Here is an 18,963-nt window from a genome sequence, read left to right on the forward strand (position 1 = left end):
GTCATACTCATTTGTTAAATTCTATCTTTTCTGTTATACGCCTCTTTTTTGTGTGTGAAAAATAACACATATACAGAAAAGCAATAAATTTCAAAGCACATCGCAACAATTAGTTGTACAACAGATTTCAGAGTTTGGTATGGGTTATGATTCCACAATTTTGTTTTTACTCCTAGCTGCTCTAAGGTACTGGAAACTAAAAGAAATATCAATATAATGATTCAGCAATCATACTCATTTGTTAAACCCTACCTTCTCTGTATAACTCCACCTTTGAGCTATGCCCATTCTAACATTTTCATGTTGGAAAGGGTTGTTAATAATATGGTATAGGCGGATGGAGCTAGTTGATGTTCTGGAGAGGCTGGCCCCTCTGCATTTCAGGACTTATCTGGTGCAAGGACCCACCTGGAGTTTGTAGGTTCCTAAAGAGTTACCCTAGTAGAGAGAACCTTTGTAGAATCTTATATAATGCCCTAGGTATTCTTTAGGATTGGCAGGAATGGTTTTGTTTGGGGTTTGGCAAGTTACAATAGGTAGTAAGGTCTAATTGACGCTTGTGTAAGAGTGACCTCCAGAGTATCCTCTTGACTCTATGTGAACTCTCTCAGCCACTGATACCTTATTTCTTATACTTCTTTTGTCCCCTTTGGTCAAGATGGCATTGTTGATCCCACTGTGCCAGGGCCAGGCTCATCCCTGGGAGTCATTCTTTTACTTTGTAACAGTTGCAGAGTATTCCACTGAATTAATGTAACATAAGTTTTCCTCTTATTAATGGATATTAAGGTTGTATCCAACTTTTCACTATTATAAACAAAACTCCATAGACTTAATCAATTTTGTACATAACAAAATAAAAATTTTAGGGTGAATTAGCAATATAATTGCTCAAAGGTCTGTGTGTTTTAATTTTGATAAATATCGATATATTGCTAAACTCTCTCCCTTAGAGATTGTACGGGAGCCCCCTCATTGAATCTTTTTTTTTACATGGGCAGGCACTGGGAATTGAACCTGGGTCCTTGGGCATGGCAGGCAAGCACTCCTACCTGCTGAGTCACCATGGCCCACCCTCCTCATTGAATTTTAACAACCTTCTGTACTTTGCTGATTATGAAAAAGGGGTATGTCGGTATAGTTTTAAACTACATTTCCCTTATATGGAGTGAGACTAAGCATCATTTTATATTTATTTCCTTTTTTGTAGATGGACTGCTCATTTTTCTATTGGGTTTATTTTTGGGAGCTCTTTATATATTACGAAAATTAGCTTTTCTAAGAGTTGCAAATATTTTATATCAAATATCAGTGCATATCTTTTGATTTTCATTATAATACTTTTTGCCTCAAGAACGCAGATTCTGGAAACAGACTGCCTGAATTCAAATCTTGATTCTGATATTCACCTGCTGTGTGACCTTGACCAAGTCACTTAGTCAAATTCACACAAAGTGGTGATATTAATAGTACCTACCTTGTAAGATTGTTCTAATGATTAAAAGAATGAATATATGTAAAGTGATCAGAAAATATCTGACTTATGGTAAGGACTATAAGTGATTATTTATCATTTTTATGTAGTCGAATTTAATCTTGATTCAATTTAGACACCATTTCAAAGAACAACTTTCATTTATCTTGGTTTTAGATTCTGGAGAGGAAATTTTTTAAAAGTAATTATTGTTACTTTTGATAATAACACATGCCATCTAGATCTTGAGCTATACTCCTAATAGAGGATGTCCAGTCAATGGGAGCTATAGATCAAGCACCGTGCAAGGTGATTTATCCTCGCATTTACTATGCAAAACCCTCTTTAGTAGATGTTAATATCCCCATTTACCAACAGAGATTCAGAGAGGTCGTATAACTTGTTAAAGGCCAAGCTTCCTTTGTGCACTAATTAATGCTGTTTAATCTTTCTCACCGTGTGTACACTGCAGGTCCCCAAGGCATATCCCGTGCCTATCACACCACTCCCTCTGTGGATATTCAATTGCCCTCTCTGCCATTCAGCAGTTCAGAAGTCCAAACAAACTCTTCCTCCTTACTTCCTCCAGTCACCCAGCTCTTCGGTTTAAAACCCTATCTGTCTCCTCCCACAGAGTCTATCAAGTCATGCAGGTTCTCCCGAAATGTGTCACTCATTCACCACCCCAACCCTGCTTTTATCCCTGGCTGGGCCCTCACTACCTCTCACAGGCACTGCTGCTGCACTAACCTCCTAACAAGTTTCTCATCTGACTTCCAGTCTTTCCTCTCCAGTCTCCTACACAGCGCTACCCAGGTAATTTCCCCAAAGCAAAGCTCTAGTCGTATCACTCCAAGCCTTCAGAGGTTCATGCTACTTACTCACTGTCTACACTTTTTACAGCATCTGAAGCCCCTTGTAAGTTTTACCTCCAGGACTCCCCTCTCATTCAGCCAAAAGAAATGTCTCACTATTTCTTGAACAAGCTGTCAGTCATGTTTTTTTCTTCCAATTTCCCTCTGCCTCCTCTTCAAGGCAATACAAGCTTCATAAAACTGTCCTTTATTCTGATTATACTCACATCTCTCATCCCCCTCTCCAGCCCTTCACACCTGCCCACCTCCACTCCACCATGCCCAGCACTTCTTTGTAAACTTCAGAGTCGAAATTCTACTTTCATGGTATTGCTTGAAACGCCTTCTGGATGTACTGGAAGGACGGATAAACGCCACAACCTAGTTTCTGAAGAGTAAAGCCACAGGGGTCTTTGTTAACAGACAGCTGGGGCACCAGGTCTGCAAGTGGCCCCAAAGCCCGGCCTATTTGAACTCAGCTCTCCTCACAAAACTGGTATTCAGTAGAAAATACTTTCTGGGTAAACAGGAATGGGCTTATTTTCCTATTGTATCACGAGCTCTATCACAGGCTGCTGTTTTCCTTTTAGAAGACCTGATGGCTGTCAGCTAAGGCACAACACACAGAAAACTTTCTGGAACTATTTATTGCTCGTATGGACAAATCGTTCTGAACGTTATTGCTGGAGAAAAGGACAGACATAAGAAACGGAAGCCCAGAGAAGGGAAGAGCCTGCCCCAGGTCCACATTAAGAAGGGAACAGAATTAAGCCTGGAACCCAGGCCTCCTGACTCCCCGCTCCGGGCACCCTCCTCTGCACCGCGGGGCCAAGCAGAACTCGGGTCATCCGCCTCAAACACCTGAAGTCACCGCCGAAGACGTCAGCACCTGTTCCTCTTCTCTCTCTCACCTCAGAGACTCCTTCGCCCTTCACCCAACACAATCCTCCTCCTCAAGTGTTAGTTTTAAAGACAGTGGCCCCCGAGTGACAAAAGAACTTCTCCCGGGTTGGGTCAGTGAGCTGCGGGCAGAGAAGGAATCCGGACCCGGGCGAGAGACGCACACCTTCTCGGGTGGTCTGCGAGCCCTGAGGCTCCTGGACGGACACGCCCCGGACACGCCCGGACACGCCAGTCGACCCGGACCGCCCCACCAGGCTGGGCGGAGCCGAACACCCATGTCCCGCCCTCCCGGTGAGATCGACCCTATAGATGTCGACAGACAGAAGCTGTGTCCAATGAGAAGGAAGAGGCGGCCGTCATGGCCCTATCGGCTGCTACAACACAACAACGGACGCGCCTAACTGGCTGACCCTACAACTCGGTCCTTCCGGGTTCCTCCGCAACTCGTTCCTAACCTTGCAGAGCTGGGGTCGCGGGCTAGCCAGAACGGACCCTCACAATCAGGTAGGTCTATGTTGGCTGAGGTGCCAGGTGGTGTCGGACGGAGGGCTGCTGTTGCTTCTCCCCTCTTACAGAGCTCAGGTGGGTGGGAGCGTGTGGGGAAGGCCAGAGAAAGGGGCGGGGAGGAACCGAGCAGCACGTGGAACGCCGGTAGGACTGTGGCTGGGGTGGAGGCTGGGCAGGTGGGTTCCGGTTTTGCCGGAGGGAATCCGTGGGCGTGTGGGGTGGGGGTGGGGGTGGGGGTGGGGCCTGTCCTGAAGGTCGGAGCTGCAGTCGTAGACACGGGGGCGGGGAGTGAAAAGAGGGACCCGAGTGTCGCCGCTCAGTCTCTTGCCCCGAAGGAACGTTTTTAAAAACCCTGATGCTGGTGGCACCATCAAGCACCTAGCCTTGGCTGGGCTACCGATTCATGGGGGCTGTTTCCCCTTAATGTTCATATTGGGTTGACTTTTTCGGTCAGGTCAGCATAACAGCCAACGCATATTGAGTGCTTACTAAGTGCTAGGCGCTGTACTAACTGCTTTGGAGGCACTAAATTTCGTTTTCCACACGACAGCCCTATAGATAGGCTGCAGAAAGGGCGTAGTGAGGTTGAAACTTACCCCGTCTAATTAAGTGACGAATCCCTAATTTGATCTGAGACTTTCTGAGTCCAGAGCCCGGCCCTTAACGGCCACACCGAGTTGTGTAGTAGCAAGAGAGCCAGTATTTGCACATACGTGCTTGCAGAGTCCAGCAAGTCTTGTCCTTCTAGTTGACTGCAGGAACCGTGATAAACCCTTCTCCTTGATGGGGCAGGATAGTCGACGGACATCGTCTTGTGAATTGATCAGTACAGCAGAGGGGGAAAAAGGAGGAAAGAAAACTAATAGGACAGCTCCAGGAGGAAACAAACAAAATCCCAGAGTCCCAAACTCTGTTTTTAAATAACAATGGAATTTATAGTTGAGGTGGTGTCTTGTTAAAACGCTGGTGACCAGGCTCAGGGGTCAGACCAGCAGGGCTGGAATCCCTATTTCACCACTAATTAGTTTTGTCATTCTGTGCATATTACTCAGTCCTCTAGGCCTCCAGGCCTCCGTTTCCTTATTTATAAAACAGAGGTAAAATAACAGCTCAGGGTGGATATTAGTACAAAGGCTTACACCTGTAGTATTTCTTGAATAACAGAAAACTTTTTTTTTTACACTAAGCAAAAGTAGTATTTCACTCCTCAGTGCTTCCAAACTGAACTATTTGCATTTTTCCGTTTCCTTGCAGCCTCTGTCCTTGTGTCCACATACTTTTAACAAGGTGGAAGTCTCCATGTAGAGGTCGTTTTGTATTCGCCTGTACAAATCAGTGGCATTAGCATCCTTCCACATTATGGTTCAGTAGTTTCCGTAATTTTATGTTGAGTAGCTGTACCACAGTCATAATTCATTTAATTCCTTTTTGTTGAATATTTTGGATATGTCTTGTTTTAGATATTACAGTAATGCTGAGTAAATATCTTTTTTTTTTTGAGACATAATTCAGATACTATAAAATCTACCACTTAAAAGTTAACAATTCCATGGATTTTAGTATATTTGCAAGGTTCCATGGTCATCCCCACTATCTAATTCCGGAATAGTTTCATCACACCAAAGAGAAACCCTGTGGTCCTGGGTCAACCTTGGAGGCCTGGTGGATGGGCCCCATTCTAGGTTTCCCAACGCCTTAGGCTAGCAAGATGTTGAGGCTCCTCCTGGAAAACTGGTAACAAGCAGGGGGACCCAACTGCCCAGAGACCCTAGATTCAAGAACTTGCATGGGAGAATTGGAGCCTCTCTCCAGGGAGTCTCTATAGCTAAGTCCTGGACCTGAGCCACTATATTCTGGGGCCTCCTTCCCTAAACTAGAGGAGGCTGGTGAGGGAAGTCCATGTACCAGTGAGAGTACTGCTACCCACCCACTTTCTCCAGGCTGGAGTCCCAGCACTGCCTCGGGCCATACAAAACCCTGGGAATAGCCCAAGCTTCCAGGTCACAGCTTGAGGCCTACATGCCTGTGCCTTTTCGTGTGTCTCTACCTTCCGGATATTGAGGCCAGGCCAGGAATGTGATCTTAAAGGCAGGGAGGGACAGGTTATCAGCAAAACCTGCAAGATGATATCACAAATGGGAAAAAGCATTTTGGAGAGCTGCACCAAATCTTTTGCTGCTTATGTGCAGAAAATCACCATGCTGTCAGACAAAGCCAACCTCCTGGTGAAATCAGCATGTGTGCCTCTACAGAGACCCAGAGGCCTGAACAACTTTTCCTGATGAGTTTGCCAAACATCAGGCTTGTCAATAACCAGAGGTTGAAAGACTTGAAGCCAAAGTAGTTAAACCTTTGAAAACTTAAGTTGCATTGAAAAATGGAATGGGATGACCTCAGGCCACATTAACCGCAAAGAATTAAGCTAAACGGTTAACTCGGAAAAGGACAAATCAGCGAGACCCATGTGATCAGCATGTTATTTCACAGGCAGAAACTGAGTCTCAGGGAGCTACAGACAAGTCATCATCTGAAGGAAGCTATTCCAGTTTTGGAAAGCAGAAAATAGATGATATGAAGACTATAGTTTCAGAATTTATCACTATTGAAATACTTCTTTGCAGAGCAGAGGTATTCACGTGTTGCCTACCAAAATAAAGAAAAGGTTGAGAAGAAAAATTTAGATGTTGGGCATATTTTCGTGTGCTTCTTGGCCATTTGTATGTCTTCTTTGGGGAAGTGCCACCCCAGTCTTTTGTCCATTTTTTAATCAGTTTGTCTTTTCATTGTTCAATTGTGGAAGTTCCTTATATATTCTAGATACTGGACCCTTATAGATGATTTACACATGTCTTTTCCCATTCTGTACATTGTCTTTTCACTTTCTTGTTAAGATCCATCGATGCACCAAAGTTTTAAATTTTCTTCTAAGAGTTCATAGTTTCAGCTCTTAAATTTAGGTCTTGGATCCATTTGAGTTAATTTTTGTATATGATATGATGTAGGGTCCAACTTCATTGTTTTCCATGTGACGACTATCCAGTTGTCCAGCACCATTTGTTGAAAAGACTGCTTTTACCCCCATTGTATGGTCTTGGCACCGTTGTTGAAAAATCAGCTGACCCTACATATATGGGTTTATTTCTGGACTCTGTTCTAGTCTGTGGCTCCTTCTGTCCTTATGCCAGTAACCACACTGTCTTGATTATTGTAACTTTCAAGTAAGTTTTTTTTTTTTATTTAATTTTTTTATTAATCAAAAAAAAGAAAAGAAATTAACACAACATTTAGAAATCATTCCATTCTACAAATGCACTCAGTAATTCTTAGTATCATCACATAGATGTATGATCATCATTTCTTAGTACATTTGCATCGATTTAGGAAAAGAACTAGCAAAACAGCAGAAAAAAATATAGAATGTTAATATAGAGAAGAGAATTAAAATAATAATACTAATAATATATATATATATATATATATAAAGGAAAAAGAAAAAAAACAAAAACAAAAGATACAAACACACAAACAAACAAAAAACCATATTTTAGGTGCAGCTTCATTCAGTGTTCCAACATAGTTACATTACACTTAGGTATTATTGTGCTGTCCATTTTTGAGTTTTTGTATCTAGTCCTGTTGCACAGTCTGTATCCCTTCAGCTCCAATTACCCATTATCTTACCCTGTTTCTAACTCCTGCTGGTCTCTGTTACCAATGATATATTCCAAGCTGATTTTCAAATGTCGGTTCACATCAGTGGGACCTTACAGTATTTGTCCTTTAGTTTTGGGCTAGACTCACTCAGCATAATGTTCTCTAGGTCCATCCATGTTATTACATGCTTCATAAGTTTAGTCTGTCTTAAAGCTGCATAATATTCCATCGTAGGTATATGCCACAGTTTGTTTAGCCACTCGTCTGTTGATGGACATTTTGGCTGTTTCCATCTCTTTGCAATTGTAGATAATGCTGCTATAAACACTGGTGTGCAAATGTCCGTCTGTGTCTTTGCCCTTAAGTCCCTTGAGTAGATACCTAGCAGTGGTATTGCTGGGTCGTAATCCATTCTGCCATTCTATGTCTTTTGATTGGGAAATTCAGTCCATTAACTTTTAGTATTATTACTGTTTGGATAATATTTTCCTCTACCATTTTGGCTTTTGTATTATATATATCATATCTGATTTTCCTTCTTTCTACACTTTACTCCATACCTCTCTCTTCTGTCTTTTCATATCTGACTCTAGTGCTCCCTTTAGTATTTCTTGCAGAGCTGGTCTCTTGGTCACAAATTCTCTCAGTGACTTTTTGTCTATAAATGTTTTAATTTCTCCTTCATTTTTGAAGGACAATTTTGCTGGATATAGGAGTCTTGGTTGGCAGTTTTTCTCTTTTAGTAATTTAAATATATCATCCCACTGTCTTCTAGCTTCCATGGTTTCTGCTGAGAAATCTACACATAGTCTTATTGGGTTTCCCTTGTATGTGACAGATTGTTTTTCTCTTGCTGCTTTCAAGATCCTCTCTTTCTCTTTGACCTCTGACATTCTAACTAGTAAGTGTCTTGGAGAACGCCTATTTGGGTCTATTCTCTTTGGGGTGCGCTTCACTTCATGGATCTGTAAATTTAGGTCTTTCATAAGAGTTGGGAAATTTTCAGTGATAATTTCTTCCATTAGTTTTTCTCCTCCTTTTCCCTTCTCTTCTCCTTCTGGGACACCCACAACACGTATATTTGTGCGCTTCATATTGTCATTCAGTTCCCTGATCCCCTGCTCAAGTTTTTCCATTCTTTTCCCTATAGTTTCTGTTTCTTTTTGGAATTCAGATGTTCCATCCTCCAGTTCACTAATTGTAGCTTCTGTCTCTTTAGATCTACCATTGTAGGTATCCATTGTTTTTTCCATTTTTTCTTCTTTGTCCTTCACTCCCATAAGTTCTGTGATTTGTTTTTTCAGATTTTCTGTTTCTTCTTTTTGTTCAGCCCATGTCTTCTTCATGTCCTCCCTCAATTTATTGATTTGGTTTTTGAAGACTTCTTCCATTTCTGTTCGTATATTCAGCATTAGTTGTCTCAGCTCCTGTATCTCATTTGAACTATTGGTTTGTTCCTTTGACTGGGCCATATCTTTAATTTTCTGAGCGTCATCCATTATTTTCTGCTGGTGTCTGGGCATTTGATCAGATTTCCCTGGGTGTGGGAGCCAGCTGGTTGAAAGCTTTTTCTGTGAAATCTCTGGGCTCTGTTTTTCTTTTCCTGCCCAGTAGGTGGCGCTCGTGGCGCTCGTCTGTCTGCACGGCAGTCGGCCCGGGAAACCGCGCGTGGAGGTGGGGGTCGCTGGCCGCCGCGGCTTGGGAGAGTGCCGGTCCTAATTGCCCAGCTGGCCCGAAACGCCAAGCGTGACGGGAGGGCCCCGCTATCCAACGTTCCCAGTCAGACCGGGGAGCCACGTGCGTGGAGGGGACCCCAGTCGCCAGCCGACCCGGCCGGGAAAACGCGCGCCCCTCGGGTAGCTCACCGCAGCAGATTCTCCCTGCCCGTTCAGCTGTTCCAGAATGGGGTACGCTGTCTTTTTGGTCTCTGTCGTGACTCCGGGAGCTGTTTCGTATTGTTTCTGTTTCTTTAGTTGCTTTTCTGGAGGAGGAACTAAGACCCGCGCGTCTTACTAAGCCGCCATCTTCTCCGGAAGTCTCAAGTAAGTTTTGAAATCAGAGAGTGTGCAACCTCTTTTTCAAGATTGTTTTGGCTTCTCTGGGCCCTTTGCATTTATTTCCATATGAATTTTAGGATCAGTTTGTCCATTTCTGCATAAAAGCAGTAGGAATTTTGATAGGAATTTTATTTGCCATGTTAACTAACAATATTAAGTTTTCCAGTCCATGACATGGCTGTCTTTCCATTATTTACATCTTTAATTTCTTTCAGCAATGTTTTGTGGTTTCAGTGTACAAGTCTTGCCTTTTTTTTTTTTTAACATGGGCAGGCACCGGGAATCGAACCCGGGTCCTCGGGCGTGGCAGGCAAGCACTCTTACCTGCTGAGCCACCGTGGCCCGCCCAAAGTCTTGCCTTTTGTTATTAAATTTATTCCAATTATTTTATTCTTTCTGATGCTATTGTAAATGGAATTGTTTTCTTTCATTTCATTTTCCAGTTATTCATTACTAAGTGTGTAAAAACTTATTTTTGTATGTTGATCTTGTATTCTCTAACCTTAACAAAATTATTTATTAGCTCTAGTTGTTTTTTGTAGATTCTTTAGGATTTTCTATGTTAAAGGTAAAGTTATCTGTAAGTAGTACTTCTTTCTTTCCAATTTGGATGTCTTTTATTTCTTTTTCTTGCTTAATTGCCCAGCTAGAACTTCTAATAAGATGTTGAGTAGAAATGGTGAGGGTGGGCATCCTTGTCTTGTGCCTGTTGTTAGGGGGAAAGCTTTTGGTCTTTAGCCATTAAGTATGACGTTAGTTGTGGGTTTTTTGTTGGTGCCCTTTATTAGGCTGAGTAAGTTCTCTTCCATTCCTAGTTTTGTTGAGTGTTTTTATCATGTAAGAGGTTGGATTTTGTCGTATGTTTTATCTGCATCTATTAACATGATCAATGTCGGGTTGTTTTTCCATTTATTCTGTTAATGTGGTATCATACACATTACATTGATTGATTTTCTTATGTTGAACTATGGACATTTCCATTTATTCTATTAATGTTGTATCATGCACAATACATTGATGATTTTCATATATTGAACTAACCTTGCCTTGTGGGATACATGCTACTTGGTCATGGTGTATAATCCTTTTTAATGCTTCTGGATTCAGTTTGCTAGTATTTTGTTGAGGACTCTTGTATCTGTACTTAAAAGGGATGTTGGTGAATAATTTTCTTATGACGTCTTTTTCTGATTTTGGTATCAAGATAATATTGGCCTCAAAGAATGAGTTGGGAAGTTGTAATAAGAATCTTAACATAGAATTTTTATAATCTTTTGGTGTATTTTCTTAAGACCAGTTCCCATAAGAAGGCGTAAACACTTATAAATTACTTCATAAGTATTGACCATTTTCCATCAAGTCAAATCATGTTTGGTTATCTATCGTTTGAGATTAACATCTCTCCAGAATAGTGGCTGCTTGGAAATTATTCTTCTGTACTCCTTCAAGTACTTCAAAGATACTTTGAAGGGAATGCCAAGCTCAGCCCTCCACAGCACACATCTTATTTGTGTATCTGATGGCTGACAGAACAACTCCAAAGGAGCTGGAGTAGGCATTTCATCTAGCAAGTTTTTATTGAGGATTTCCTGTCTACAACAGGGTTCCTCATCCCTGGCAGTATTGACATTTTGGGCCAGATCATTCTTTGTGGTGGGTCCCTGTGTTGTGCATAGAATGGTTAGCCCCCTCCCTGGCTTCTGCCCACGATTTGCCAACAACACCCTTCCCTTGAGTTGTGAACAGCCAAAAATGTCTCTACACGTGGTATCCTTGGTGGGCACAATTGCTCCTATGTGAGAATTACTGATCTAGAAACATGTGTGCTGAATTTCATATGGTTGTTAGATAAAAGTTTGAATTTGAATCTCACTGTACTTGATTTTAGAACCATGTTTTTCTCAATCTGTGTGTCACCACTGTGCTGATGACTTACAGGTCTATATATCTGGCCTCGCTCCTCTCTGAATTACCAGACCTTTCTTAACAATTGCCTGCCTGGGTGTTTTACAAGCACCTTCAGCTTGGCTTGTCCAAAATCAGACTTTTTCTTTCCCATCCTCAAACTGATCTTTCTCCTTTATTCCTAGTCTCTCAGCTCCTGGCACCACCAGTTATTTCTCAGCTTTTCTCCCACCAAATCACCTCCTCAGTCTTTCTTTTATCTTTTTTATTTTCTGCTTGTTTTTTCCCTTTTTCATCTGTTTTTTTTCTTTTTAATATTTTTTAATTTTAATTATTTTTTGTTTTCTTTTTTAATTTTTAAATTTTTTTGTTTTTCATATCCAGTCTCCCTAATCCCATAGCCACTTCTATAGTTTGTGGGTTCACCTCACCCCGGTTACTGCAGCAGTCCTTAACTCCCAATTTATTCCCTACACCACCTTTAAAGTGCCTTTTCTAAAATGCAGATCTAATCCTGTCCCTTCCCCAGCACCCAAAACCCTCCTGATCTGCCCCCCTGCCTGCCTCCCTAGCCTCACCCCCCTCCCAGTCTTTTTGCTGTAAGCTCCAGCTTTATTAAACTGTTGGCAGGCCCGTCGCCCATCAGGTTCCAAGCCGTTGCCTCTGCTGGTCCTGCTTCCTAGGAAGCTTTTCCCACCACTTTGCCTGGTGTATTCCCATTCATCAGACTGTCGTTCAGACCTCCCCTGTGGCCCTTCCAGGCAGAGCAACCACTCCCTTCCCTTCCACAGCCGTTGGAGGAACCTGAGTTTTCACCCCTACAGTCATGTCCTTCCGGAGTTGGTTTATGCTTCCATCTCCCCTCCTGCACAGTGAGTGCCCCGGCCCAGAGACCACAGCTGATCTGTTTGTGCCTGCTCCCCAGTGTCTATCCCAGTGCCCGATGTGGGGTGAGGAGGTGTGTATATTAAACATTAAATGAGTGTACCCAGAGCAGAGGGAGCTACCTGAATTTTTAGTAGGTGTGAGATTTTTTTTCATGAAAAAAATGGGCTTTCACCAGGTATACATTTGGGGAAGACTCAACCCCTACCCTAAAACAGGCTCTTAAAAACATTGAAAAGGTACTATTTTCATCCTAGGCTTGACACCCTTTCTCTGTTTGATCAGCTTCTGTTTAGTGTGGCTTTTAAAAATGACTGGCTCAGTGTCGCGCCTTAGCACTGCTTGGTGGTGTTGCCTCCGTTGCTGCCTGGCAGAACCCGAAGGGGTGCCTGTTTGAGCTGTTGGTATAGAAACGTTCTCCCTAACGTCTAACGTCGGCCCCACCAGTCATCCTCTTATCTGCCCGTCCTTCTGGCTGTGCAGCCCCCTGCTGAGGATAATAGTGTAGGCGGAGCCTGGTCCTGCCCCCAATGGGGGATCTGAAGTCTGTGACTCACCATGTTCTGCATTCGTCACTGTATTTGTGCATTGTTTACCTGTTTGAAATGAATAAGCAAATCTTTTTTGTGTGTGTGCTGTATGATGGTAGTCACATTTCGTTCTTTTTCCATGCAACTATCCTGTTTTGCAGCACCATTTGTTGATTTTTTTTTTTTTTTAAGTGCATGGGCTGGGAATCAAACCTACATGACAGGCGAGAATTCTACCACTGAACTATCCTTGCACCCCTCTAAACAAATCATTTTATGTGCACAGAGTGTGCACACTGAAGAAATTGGATTTTTTAAAATAGGGTTGATGATAATCTTCTCAATTTAATATTTTTGTTTGTTTTTTGTTTTGTTTTTTCAGTTTAGTAGTTACATCATTATGGTTTGCTTTTCTTACCAATTTTCCTCACGTCAGCCTTACATGCTTCCTCCCCGTTGTACACAGTGCCTTTCAGCTTGTGATGTAAATAGTTAGTAAATGCAATTTTATTCCTTGGCCAGGCATAAGATAATCCATAGGGAAACGCAGAGCCATCATGCAAGTCATTTTCAGGAGCCAGAAAAGTAGTTGTTCAGGAAAATGAATAAAATTTTCAAATTCTCAGACTGTGGGGAGGAGCAGTGATATTATTTACAGAGAGGGGAAATACACATCTGCAAAAGAGCAGATTGGGGACCCAGGGGGAGATCATGAACTCACTTCTGTTATTTAAAACAGTTTTGCTCATGTACCATACAATTCTTCCAAAGTATGTGATCAGTGGCTCTTGGTATAATCACAGGGTTGTGCATTCATCATCACAATCAATATGAGAAAGGTCTCATTGCTCCAAAAAGAAAAACCCCACACTCCTTATACCCCCCATTATTGACAGCATTCGTATGGTACCTTTGTTATAATTGATAAAATAATATTACACTATTAGAGTTAACTATAGTCCATAGTTTGCATTAGTTGTATTTTTTCCATTTGCCACTCTATTATTAATACCTTGTAATAGTGATAAACATTTGTTCTAGTTCATGGAAGAACTTTCTTTCATTTGTACAATTAACCACAGACATTGCCCACAGTGGGGTTCACTGTGTTTTACAGTCTCATGTTTCATCCTCTAGCTTTCCTTCTAGTGACATATGAACTCAATTTTAAAACCTATTAATTCTGCTGGGTCTGTGGAAATACACAGAAGGTAGCAGTGGTAGCAAAATCAAGAATTTGATGCTCAGAAGGGATGCTGTGATCGGAGATGAACCTTTGTTGGTGGGTGAGATGGTGCTAAGTATGAAAAGAAGAGGGTCTAGGACAGAACACTGGGTAACAGTTTACAGGGTTGATGACCTAGGAATAGCCAGGAAAGGATTAATCTGACAAGTAAGAGGAGGACCAGGAGAAAGCTATTCCAAAACCCAAAGGAAGAATGAAACTCCTTGATGTTCTGTGTTACAGGAATAAAGGCTGAAAAGCTTCCACTAACTTTGGCAACAAGGTGATCGTTAGTTATTACTGCAGCAAGAGCAGCTACCAGAAGGCGTGGCAGGGAAGGGGCTTGACTGTAGTGGGTTGAGGAATAACTGGAAACAAAGAAGTCGAATTCGTGCATATAGACCTACCCTTTCAGAATAAAAAGAGGCTTTTTGCATTAAAGATGGGGCATACAGAAATGAAAAAACCAAGCGTGTTTATGAGCTGAAAGGAGGAAAGGAAAAGAGTAAACATATGTAGTAGTAATGTCTGCAGAGTCCCTGAGAAGGGATGGGATCAACAGCCAGGGGGGATGGGTTTGCCTTGAAAAAGTACATGGACACCTATTTCTCTAGGACAAGGGAAAAGGAGAAGAATTAGTAAAGGCAGGTGTTTGTGGGGTGGATGGGAGAGAAGTTATGGCATTATGTCTAGTAACATCTCATCTCTGTGGGGTAGGGAATTATGCTGTTTGCTAAAGGTGATGGGTAAGGGATGTTAGGAGAGTTTAGCACCGTCTCAAGCCTACTTGTGATATTCTGAGGATTAAATAATAGATTCGGTATTCAAGAGAAGGCTTTTGAAAAAGCTACTCAAAATAGTTATGGCAATATCAGTATCATAAGGAACGCTTTTATCTCATTCCCTGTTTCAAAAAATGTACATTCACACCCTTCCTGTCAACAGCTAGTGTACTTCAGGGAGCTAAAGAATTCTAGTACTCTGTTTCTTCGTAAAGCACATTGAAAGTCATATACCCTGTTGTTTGAAATACTGTGGGTCAGTGAGAGGAAGGGATAAGGGGTATGGGATATATGAGGTCTTTTTTTTTTCTTTTTATTTATTTTCCTGCAGTGATGCAAATGTTCTAAAAATGATCATAGTGAAGAAAACACAACTTTGTGATAATATTGTGAGCTATGGATTGTATAATATGGTTGGACTGTACATGTGTGGATATTTCTCAATTTTAAAAAAAGTAAAAAAAAAAAAAAACAATAGATAAATTTTTGGAAGACATCGTTTACAGCTCAGGGTACACCCCTCCCATTTTCTCCTCTGTGACAGTCAGTTATTAATGTTATCAGCATGGGAGTGGTGTAGCTGAGATACATTTATAAAGGACTTCTTGTTTCATGCCTAGTGTGTTTCTAAGTCTGTACTAGATGGATGAGGATACAGAAAGAATGGAGCCTGGCCCTCTCCACAAGGAAGCTGGCAGCAAGGGAAGAATCTCACCTTGCACAGACATCTCTGTGACCTGCAATGATAAGATTTTTCTCAATAAAACACATCAATAGTGCTCAGAACGTTGAAACAGAAAGAAAAAGTCACACACCCTGGCCCTCATTTAGTTATGTTCACAGCTTTCCCTGTTTCCTCCTATTTTGAAACTGTATCAGGAGGAAGCATTCACCACCAACTATTCTCTGTGCATGAGGAATTTGTGTGAATTGAAAAAAAAAATGATTATCTCTGTTGTTACCTGGCAGGGAAGGGGAAGAAAAACCTAAGAGTTCTCGTGGCGGCTCAACCTCTTGTCTTACAGTAGTTGTGAGAGTCTGTCACCAACCCATGCTGTTACCCAGGGAACAGGTGGTTGGAGGGTTGTCAGGACAGGTATCGTGTGAGGTGAGGGAACTGCAGCCAAAGAGGTGGCTACAAAAGTGTTGGATTTTGCAGGTGTCTCTTTCACCTGGAGGCACCTGTTCACAAGGAAGGCTTGGTGTGGTAGCTTTGAGCACTAACCTAACTTGCCTAGCTCTGAGCATAAAGGAAGCAGACAGGATTAGCTGAACACCAATAAGTGCATGGAATTTTGAATAGGGTGTGAGATTTTGTTGGTTTATCCAGCTTGGTATGATGCCCTGATATATCCCAGAGTAATTTGGGCAGTGAATAAAGAAGTATTTGCAAAGTCCCCTTAAGGGACTAAGGAGGAAGGAGAAAATATTCGACTTCCCCATTTGGAGAATTTCTGATAGTCTCACAAGCAGCGGACAACTAAATCAATAGGCTGAGCCCTCAATCTTGGTGTTCATTCCTGTGAAACTAATCCACACAAAGGATAGGCTAAACCTACTCAAAATTAGGCCGAAGAGTCACCCCCAGGGAACCTCTTCTGTTACTCAGATGTGGCCTCGCTCTCTCTAAGCCAACTCAGCAGGTGAACTCAATGTCCTTTTCCTCTATGTGGGACATGACTCCCATTGGATGTAAGTCTCCCTGGCAATGTGGGACAGAACTCCTGGAATGAGCTGGGACCCAGCATCAAGGGATTAAGAAACCCTTCTTGACCAAAAGGGGAAAGAGAAATGAGACAGAATAAAGTTTCAGTGGCTGAGAGATTTCAGAGTCGAGAGGTTATCCTGGAGGTTATTCTTATACATTATATAGATATCCCTTTTTAGTTTATGGTGTATTGGAGTGGCTGGAAGGAAGTACCTGAAACTGTTGAGCTGTGTTCCAGTAGCCTTGATTCTTGAAGACAATTGTATAATGATACAACATTTACAGTATGATTGTGTGATTGTGAAAACCTTGTGGCTGATGCTCCTTTTATCCAGGCTGTGGACAGATGAGTAAAAAAATATGGATAAAAAACACATAAATAATAGAGGGGGATAAAGGGTAAAACAAATTGGGTAGATGGTAAAAAAAAAAAGCAACACCAAACAGAAGACAAAAGCACAGAGACACACATGTATGTACGTATATCATTTTTGCCCCCCTTTTAGGAACTGAAATGGATAAAAGCAGCTGGCAAAGTAGGAGGAGACGTGGAAGGAGTCACCAGCAGAGCCCATGGTTCAGACAAGGTGGCTCTAATGAGAGGCAAGTGTGTGCGTGCGTGTGTGTGTGTGTGTGTGTGTGTGTGTGTGTTGGAGGGGCGGGGTGGACAGGCTTTAACCCAGTGCAGTGTGAGCGCCTTCCACTGTGGCAGTTCTCACACGTTCACATGTCAGTATACATGCAAATCACTGGGGATCTTGGCAGAAATGCTGTCTGTTCCCCATTGGGTCAGAGGGGGCCCTGAGGAGAGCCTGCATTTCTGCTGGGCCTCCAGGCCACGGTAACGCTGGCTGGTCAGCAGATCACACTTTGAGTAGTGAGGACACCTGTCCCCGCTTTTCTTTCTCATTGGACTGACTGTGACTTCAGGCCACAGCATAACCACAAGGCTGAACGTGAGCATGAGCTGACATAACTGGAAGATGGTTTCTCCATTTTGTAGACTTTTTCTTCCTTTGTTTTTTAGCCAGAGAAACCCAATTTCATAAATCTAGCCTAAGCCCCGATAAAGGTTACAAATCTATATATTTATGTGTATGTGTAAAATGTAGTATTTATTATACACAAAAAAGGTATCCAGAATGATGGCATGAACACTGTGTACCTACCACCAGCTTAAGAAGTAAAAAACATCATATTTGTATTGAGTTGAAGCCCCCAGTATCCCCCTTCCTTATCACAAGCTTCAGAGAACTGTGACCCCTAATCTGATGTTGATCATTTGACTATGAGGGATCTTTCAGGGCAGTTAACACTTTCCGCATTCCTCTTACTTTTCGGCATGACGGAAATACAAAAATATACTCTCAGAGCAAGATACACCCCCTTTTACCCAGCCTTCCCCAACTCCTCCAGGACAGGACAGCTGTTCACAGTTGAGGGCTGCTGGGGTGATTCCTGGCCGTAAAAAGTCTTTGCCCAGTGCTCAGTTTCATAAGCTCCCTCCTCACTGGAGGGGCATAGGTGCCAATTTCAAAACTCATCCGCTTAAAAGTAAGAGGATAGAAAAAGATATACCAGACAAATACCAAGCCAGCCAAAACACAGAAAACCTGGAGCAGCTCTGTTAATATTAAAAAGAATAGTCTTTGAGGCAAATAAATTTACTAGAGATGAAGAGAGTCATTACAAAATAATAATAGGTTCAGTTCACCAGGAAGATATAATCTAACGACTACCTCATACCACAGCCTCAAAATGTAATCAGCACAGATGGTCAGAATTAGAACAGACAGATATGTTTCCTCTTCTGAGAAGTGTCTGTTCATGTCTTTTGCCCATTTTGTAATTGGGTTGTCTGTCTTTTTGTTGTTGAACTGAACAATCTCTTTATATATTCTGGATACTAGACCTTTATCTGATATATTGTTTCCAAATATTGTCTCCTATTGTGTAGGCTGTCTTTTTACTTTCTTGACGAAGATCTTTGATGCACAAAAGTGTTTAATTTTGAGGAGTTCCCATTTATTTCTTTCTTCAGTGCTCATGTTTTGGGTGTAAGGTCTAGGAAACCGCCTCCTATTATAAGATTTATAAGATATTTCCCTACATTTTCTTCTAAAAATTTTATGGTCTTAGATCTAATGTTTAGGTCTTTGATCTATTTTGAGTTAATTTCTGTATAGGGTGTGAGATATGGATCCTCTTTCATTCTTTTGCATGAGGATATCCAGTTCTCTAGACACCATTTATTGAAGAGACTGTTCTGTCTCAGGTGAGTTGACTTGACTGCCTTATCATAGATCCGTTGTCCATAGATGAGAGGGTCTGTATCTGAACACTCTATTCTGTTCCATTGGTCAGTATATCTATTTTTATGCCAATACCATGCTGTTTTGACCACTGTAGCTTCGTAATATGCCTTAAAATCAGGTAGTGTGAGATCTCTGGCTTCATTTTTCTTTCTCAGTATATTTTT

General features: G+C 41.9%; 2 protein-coding genes across 8 annotated transcripts in view; one reads left to right on the forward strand and one right to left on the reverse strand.

The window, feature by feature from the left end:
- The window catches only part of DPF3 (double PHD fingers 3), a 345,195-nt gene extending 341,710 nt beyond the window's left edge, over positions 1-3,485 (reverse strand). The window contains exon 1 of one of the 2 annotated variants that reach the window (XM_077122963.1): positions 3,395-3,485. The gene's annotated coding sequence lies outside the window, so the exon portion shown is untranslated. Of the gene's footprint in view, positions 1-3,239 lie in introns of both variants that reach the window. The other variant, XM_077122962.1, reaches the window with a different exon arrangement.
- A 70-nt stretch (positions 3,486-3,555) lies between these two features.
- Positions 3,556-18,963, forward strand: part of DCAF4 (DDB1 and CUL4 associated factor 4) — a 42,461-nt gene continuing 27,053 nt past the window's right edge. For 2 of the 6 annotated variants that reach the window (XM_077122947.1, XM_077122948.1), the window contains exon 1: positions 3,561-3,735. Coding sequence is in view for 3 of the 6 variants with exons in the window: in XM_077122945.1 (XP_076979060.1) it covers positions 16,999-17,087 (89 nt within the window). In the remaining 3 variants the exon portion in view is untranslated. Of the gene's footprint in view, positions 3,736-16,990; positions 17,088-18,963 lie in introns of all 6 variants that reach the window. The other 4 variants (XM_077122945.1, XM_077122944.1, XM_077122943.1 and 1 more) reach the window with 4 other exon arrangements.

The sequence above is a fragment of the Tamandua tetradactyla genome, chromosome 12, assembly GCF_023851605.1.
Source record: "Tamandua tetradactyla isolate mTamTet1 chromosome 12, mTamTet1.pri, whole genome shotgun sequence".
In the NCBI taxonomy this organism is placed as follows: domain Eukaryota; kingdom Metazoa; phylum Chordata; class Mammalia; order Pilosa; family Myrmecophagidae; genus Tamandua; species Tamandua tetradactyla.